Genomic DNA, 7,198 nt, shown 5'->3' with positions numbered 1-7,198 from the left:
ATACAAGTTATTTTCCTGCAGGAAACCTGCTCTTCACCATCTGATCTATTCACCATCTATCATAAACACCCATAATTATTTCATCATTGCAGAAGGATACAAGGTATTTTGTTTGAAACTCTAACGTGTTATTAACCTTGTTTTTAAACCGGTCTCTTCTAAATCCTTTCACATTTTAAGTTTTCTGTCTTTGGCCATTCTGCTTACCTCCATCACTTTCACTTTTGAAAATCCTTCTAGGCTTTGATTCTCTGTAGTAGGGTTCCAGTCATTGGTACACAAGACGTATAGCATGTTTCAAATTACAACCAACCTGGTGACTATTTCAGGTTTCTGAAAATCAATCATGGTTACCTGCATTAGCGTATTTCTTCATTATGGCCATAAATATCGCCCTTGTTTTAACTCTAACATGGTATAAAACTTGTATTCAAACGGTCTCTTCTAAATCCTTTCTCATTTTCAGATTTTGATCTTTGGCTATTCTGTTCCCCTCCACCACTTTCATCCTGGAATATCCTTCTAGGCTGTGAATCTCTGTCGAGGGTTCTCTTTTTTGGTACACAGGACGTATCTCATGTTCCAAATAACAACGGACCTGGTGACTTTTTCATGTTCATGTTTTCATGTTTCTTTGATTCTCTATCCTAGGGTTCTGATTGTTGGTACAAGAGATGTGTGGAGCATCAGACTTTTAATCCTGGTTAAACTTGGTTACAAACGGTCTCTTCTAAATCCTTTCTCATTTTAAGATTTTGATCTTTGGCTATTCTGTTCCCCTCCATCACTTTCATCCTGGAAAATCCTTCTAGGCTTTGATTCTCTGTCGTAGGGTTCTCATTTTTAGTACACAGGACGTATTTCATGTTCAAAGTACCAACAGACCTGGTGACTTTTTCATGTTCATGTTTTCATGTTTCTTTGATTCTCTATCATAGGGTTCTGATTGTTGGTACAAGAGACGTGTGGAGCATCAGACTTTTAATCTGAGGGTCCAGGCTTCAAGTCCCTGCTTGGGCATTGTAGTTTATGCGTCAAAGTTGTCTTATTCTTCCTAATTAATTTGGATGGGGCTAGTGTTTTAGGCTGTTGGAAAAACTGTAATCTTTCCATCTCTGAAAATCCTTCTAGGCTTTGATTCTCCATCGAAGAGTTCTGACTGTTGGGACGTGAGACGTATGGCTTTCCTTCATAAACAGCCATTATTATTTCGTCATTAGCCATCATCATCATTGCAGGAGGATACAAGTTATTTTCCTGCAAGAATCCTGTTCTTCAGCATCTGAACTAGTGCCTGCTTTTGTAAATGTCTACTGCATGATAAGGTACTTTGACCAACATAAAACAGGCCCTGGGTATATCAGTCGGTAGAGCATCACACTTTTAATCTGAGGGTCCAGGGTTCAAGTCCCTGTTCGGGCGATGTAGTTTATGCTTCAATGTTGTATCGGGTGATGTAGTTTGTGCTTCAATGTTGTATCATTCTTCCAAACAAATTTAGATAGGACTGGCGTTTTAAGCTGTTGGAAATTCTGTAATGTTACCAATCCCTGAAAATCATTCTAGGCTTTGATTCTTTATAGAAGGTTTCTCACTGTCGGCACGCGAGCATTCAAAATAGCAAAGGACCCGGGGACTTTTTCAAGTTTCTTAAAATCAATCATGTTTAGGCTGTTGGAAAATCTGTAATATTTCCATCTCTGAAAATCCTTCTAGGCTTTGATTCTCTATCGAAGAGTTCTGACTGTTGGGACGTGAGACGTATAGCTTTCCTTCATAAACACCCTTTATTTTTTTATCATTAGCCATCATCATCATTGCAGGACAATACAAGTTATTTTCCTGCAGGAAACCTGCTCTTCACCATCTGATCTATTCACCATCTATCATAAACACCCATAATTATTTCATCATTGCAGAAGGATAGAAGTTATTTTGTTTGAAACTCTAACGTGTTATTAACCTTGTTTTTAAACCGGTCTCTTCTAAATCCTTTTTACATTTTAAGTTTTCTGTCTTTGGCCATTCTGCTTACCTCCATCACTTTCACTTTTGAAAATCCTTCTAGGCTTTGATTCTCTGTAGTAGGGTTCCAGTCATTGGTACACAAGACGTATAGCATGTTCCAAATTACAACCAACCTGGTGACTATTTCAGGTTTCTGAAAATCAATCATGGTTACCTGCATTAGCATATTTCCTCATTATGTAACAGAGCCTGGATAGCTCAGTCGGTAGAGCATCAGACTTTTAATCTGAGGGTCCAGGGTTCAAGTCCCTGTTCGGGCGATGAAGTTTATGCTTCAATGTTGTATCATTCTTCCAAACTAATTTGGATAGGACTGGCGTTTTAAGCTGTTGGAAAAACTGTAATGTTACCAATCCCTGAAAATCATTCTAGGCTTTGATTCTTTATAGAAGGTTTCTCACTGTTGGCACACGATGCTGATTTATGCTTCAATGTTGTATCATTCTTCCAAACAAATTTAGATAGGACTGGCATTTTAAGCTGTTGGAAATACTGTAATGTTACCAATCCCTGAAAATCATTCTAGGCTTTGATTCTTTATAGAAGGTCTCTCACTGTTGGGACGCGAGCATTCCAAATAGCAAAGGACCTGGGAACTTTTTCAAGTTTCTTAAAATCAATCATGTTTAGGCTGTTGGAAAATCTGTAATATTTCCATCTGTGATAATCCTTCTAGCCTTTGATTCTCTATTGATGGGTTCTGACTGTTGGGAGGTAAGACGTATAGCTTTCCTTCATAAACACCCATTAATATTTCGTCATTAGCCATTATAATCATTGCAGAAGGATACAAGTTATTTTCCTGTGGGGAAACCTGCTCTTCACCATCTGATCTGCTCCTTGCTTTTGTAAACGTCTTCTGCATTATAACTCAGTTTGTAGAGCATCAGACTTTAACTCAGAGGGTTCAAGTCCCTGTTAGGGTGATGTGGTTTATGCATCAAAGTTGTTTTATTCTTTCAAACTAATTTGGATGGGACTGGCTCTCTAAGCTGTTGGAAATACTGTGATGTTACCATCTCTGGAAATCCTTCTAGGCTTTGATTTTCTATCGAAGGGTTCTGACTGTTGTGACGCGAGATGTATAGCTTTCCAAATTGCAAAGGATCTTGCGATTTTTCAAGTTTCTTAAATACAATCTGGATTACCTCCTTTGGAGTACTACCTCGTTATAGCCCTAATAATAATAGCCTTCGTTTGAGCTCCAATGTGGTAAAAACCTTAGTTTATACCTTCATAAACACCCTTTATTATTTCATCATCAGCCATCATCATCATTGCAGGAGGATACAAGGTATTTTCCTGCAGGAAACCTGTTCTTCACCATCTGATCTGCTGTCTGCTTTGTAAATGTCAACTGCATTTTAAGGTACTTGGGAAAGCATCTTACAGAGCTTCTATAGCTCAGTTGGTAAAGCATCAGCCTTTTAACTTGAGGGTCCAGGGTTCAATTCCCTGTTTGTATGATGCATTAGAGCTTTGATATTCTTGCAAACTACTTTGGATGGGGCTTGCTTTCTTTTTCTCTTTTTTTTAACTTTATTTTTAAATTTCACATCCAAAAAACAAACAGCAAACGTTACAAAAAATAGCATAAATCAAAATACATAGATGACCATTAATCAATAATATACTGAACATCATAGGTATTAGAGACATCTGCATAGAACGGGCTCCCGGAGGTCAACAGTTTTTAAACTTTTTGCAAGAAACAAGGAAAAAAAAGGGACGAGGTAAAACAAGGAAAAAACAGGAAAAAAATAGGGGAGGAAAAAAGAGGGGGGTGGGGTGGAAGACTCTCAAGACAGTTAAGAATTCACATTGTACAATGCATAGTTTATACATGTTACAGCAATACATATTACCTGACATTATAGAAAACTTTAAGAAAAATCTGCATAGTTATCATTGATAGGTAAGATTTTTTGCTGACCAAATACATTTTTCCCAATAAAACCATATAAGTGTGTTTTTGGCTTTGAACGGTTCATCAGTTGCCAATAGATCTTCCATAGCTCTAATATCATTAACTTTATTTATCCATTGTTTATTAGTCAGTGACCCTGTTTGTTTCCATAAGAGAAGAATGCAGCTTTTCGCATTTAGGTGATGTAAAAGAGACGCACTATATTTTTTTCTGGACACAAATAGCGGTAATCCCGAGTCACACTCAGGGTAACTTTACCCTAAAAAACAAAAACACTTACCTAGCTCCGTTGTCATTCCCTGGCATCCTGCTGGTCCCCGCAGGTCCTGGAGACACGTCTGTCTTCATCTATCTTCAGCCGCGCAATGCAGAGATGATCTCTGGGGTTTTCGGTGGGAAATTTAAATAATTTTGTATTGGATTCAATACAAAATAGCTGTATTAAGTCCAATACAAAGAAATTTTCAAATAATATATATATATATATATATAATTATATTTTATATATATATATATATATATATATATATATATATATATATATGCTACTGTACACTTACACTTACAGATTTTTGTGTTTTTATTCAAAGTTTATTATTAAATTTATTAAATATTGGACATACTTCAGAATGTTATGCCTAAGAATTATAGCCTACAATGTAAAATAAGTTTCCATGCAAAAAAAAAATGAAACGCTTTTTGCATGGAAATTTGGACGGAATTAGAATGATAGGAGGATTAAAATGGCCCTCATTTGGAACTCTAACATGGTATAAAACTTGGTTTCAAATCTGTCTCTTCTAAATCCTTTCACATTTCTGTCTTTGGCTATTCTGCTCACCTCCATCACTTTCATCCTTGAAAATCTTTCTAGGCTTTGATTTTTGGTACACAAGTTGTATGTCATGTTCCATATTAAAACAGACCTGATGACTTTTTCATGTTTCTGAAAATCAATCATGGTTATCTCCATTGCAAAGGACCCTATTATGGCCTTAAAAATGGTCCTTGTTTGGACTCTAACATAGTATATACCTTGGTTTATACCTTCATGAACACCCTTTTTTATTTCATCATCAGCCATTATCATCATCACAGGAGGATACAAGTTCTTTGCCTGCAGGATACCTCTTCTTCACCATCTGATCTACTGCACGCTTTTGTAAATGTCTATTGCATTTTAAGGTACTTTTAAGGTACATTCTACAGAGCCTGGGTAGCTCAGTGGGTAGAGCAAATCCCTGTTTGGTTGATGTAGTTTATGCCTCAGTTGTCTCATTCTTGCCAACTTAGATGGAGCTAGCTTTCTAAGCTGCTGTATAAACTGTTGCCTTACTATCTCCAAAAATCATTCTAGTCTTTTATTCTCCATCATAGTGTTCTGTTTGTTCGTACATGAGAAGTGTAGCATGTTCTAAACAGCCGACCTGGCGACTATTTCAAGTTTTTTAAAATTAATCATGGTTACCTCCATTAGAGTAATACCTTATTTGATCTTTCAAATGGCCCTTGTTTGGAACTCTAACATGGTATAAACTGTTTTCAAACCAGTCTCTTCTAAATCCTTTCACATTTTAAGATTTCTGTCTTTGTCTATTCTGCTCAGCTTCTTTACTTTCATCCTTGAAAATCATTCTAGGCTTTGATTCGCTGTTGCAGGGTTCCGATTGTTGGTACACGAGACTTATATGCTACAAGTAACAACACAACTGGTGACTTTTTCAAGTTTCTGAAAAACAATCATGATTGCCTGCATTAGTGTAATTCCTTAATATGGCCTAAAACAAATGCCCTTGTTTTAACTCTAACATGGTATCAAACTCGGGGTATGACAGCTCAACAGATAGTTCTCTTATAATTCATTCCAGTGTTCCACTTTTCTGTCTTTGTCTTATGGTTGTTGGCTGAAACGGGATTTAAACAGATGAAAAACTAATATGTATAGCACATGATTATACTTTAATAAAAAAAAACCTTTATTATTTCATCAACAGCCATCATTATCACAGGAACATAGAAGTTTTTTTTTCCCAGGAAACCTCTTGAAGAGTTTAAAATGATAACATCAACCAAAAGCAATCCTCTATATGCGGTGTATGAGGTCACATTCATACCTGCATTTCTAATGTGCAGTTGTATTTTGGAGAAGTTAAGCCACATTTTAGATGCAACAATATTAATTCACAAGGGGAAAAAATGGCTAGTGTTGAATTTTTAGGTTTGAAGAACAATTAGCCTCTGGAGGATTGAAGGTTAGCAACAAATATCACTGGATAAACGTCAAGAAAAAAAATGCATTGGAAATATTTGCTTGGTGATCCACTTGTTCTCCATTCAAGGGGTAGGGTTCAGTGGAAATAAATGAATCTAATTGTATGCAGTTCATGCTTTCTGATTCGTCTTCCTTTTAAAACTGTTCATCTTGGTTAATTACCCTGCTAGTAATCATGTACAAAATACTAAAACAAAAACTTTCTAAAGTACTTGTATTTTATAAATATATAATTTGAGTGCCAACATTTAATAAACTGTAAATATGTTTATTACAAAAAAACATGAAGGTCATGTGTCCACCTGAAGAAGTTTTACTTTGAACCCTATTAAACCAAAAAAAGCAGGGTGTTTAAATGGTGTGTGTAATAAGTCAATGCACTTGCTGGCTCCTTCAGCAAAACAATCCCTTTTTACAATCTGCTCTTCAATCCTCCTCAATCTTGACTGGTTCTTGAGGAACAAATTTCTGAAAATCAATGTAAAGTGCTTCACTTGTATTACTTGATAGAATAGCAGTCTCCACAAAAGGACCTGGAAAAAGAAAACATTTACACAATTAGCTTTGTGCTAATGCAGGCAAAACAGAGAGGGAGATAATGATCACTAAAACAAGTATGCCTAGAATTCAATACTCTAAATACAAAAATATATTGTACCCTTGCAAGAATTCCTGACAATGGCGTTATTGATATATTGGCATCATCTAACCTCCTACCTCCCCAAACATATTTTTATTTTAGATTATTTAACTACCGTATTTTCCGGCGTACAAGACGACTTTTTAACCCCGAAAAATCTATGACAAAGTCAGGGGTCATCTTGTACGCCGGGTACCAGTACTTACCTGTAGCGCCTGGTGTCCTCGCGAGTCCCCTCTCTGGTCTGGCGTCCCTGCGAGTCCTCCTGTGCCTCCTTCTGTCTTCCTGCTTTTCAGCTTACACGAGTCCTCCTGGGCAGGCTCGCGTTGCT

General features: G+C 36.7%; 1 protein-coding gene and 1 non-coding gene across 2 annotated transcripts in view; one reads left to right on the top strand and one right to left on the bottom strand.

Annotated features, from left to right (window-relative positions):
- The first annotated feature begins 2,215 nt into the window (after positions 1–2,215).
- TRNAK-UUU (transfer RNA lysine (anticodon UUU)) lies at positions 2,216–2,288 on the top strand. The gene has a single exon. It is a non-coding gene; the product is annotated as a tRNA-Lys (tRNA).
- A 3,607-nt stretch (positions 2,289–5,895) lies between these two features.
- MRPL1 (mitochondrial ribosomal protein L1) overlaps positions 5,896–7,198 on the bottom strand; it is a 22,324-nt gene continuing 21,021 nt past the window's right edge. The window contains exon 9 of the mRNA XM_072405385.1: positions 5,896–6,760. Within this exon, the coding sequence (XP_072261486.1) occupies positions 6,654–6,760 (107 nt within the window). The 3' untranslated portion in view covers positions 5,896–6,653. The remainder of the gene's footprint in view (positions 6,761–7,198) is intronic.

The sequence above is a fragment of the Pyxicephalus adspersus genome, chromosome 3 (genome assembly GCF_032062135.1).
Source record: "Pyxicephalus adspersus chromosome 3, UCB_Pads_2.0, whole genome shotgun sequence".
Taxonomy (NCBI): Eukaryota; Metazoa; Chordata; class Amphibia; order Anura; family Pyxicephalidae; genus Pyxicephalus; species Pyxicephalus adspersus.
Note: the sequence above shows the minus strand (reverse complement) of the source record. Positions and strands in the feature narration are given on the sequence as shown.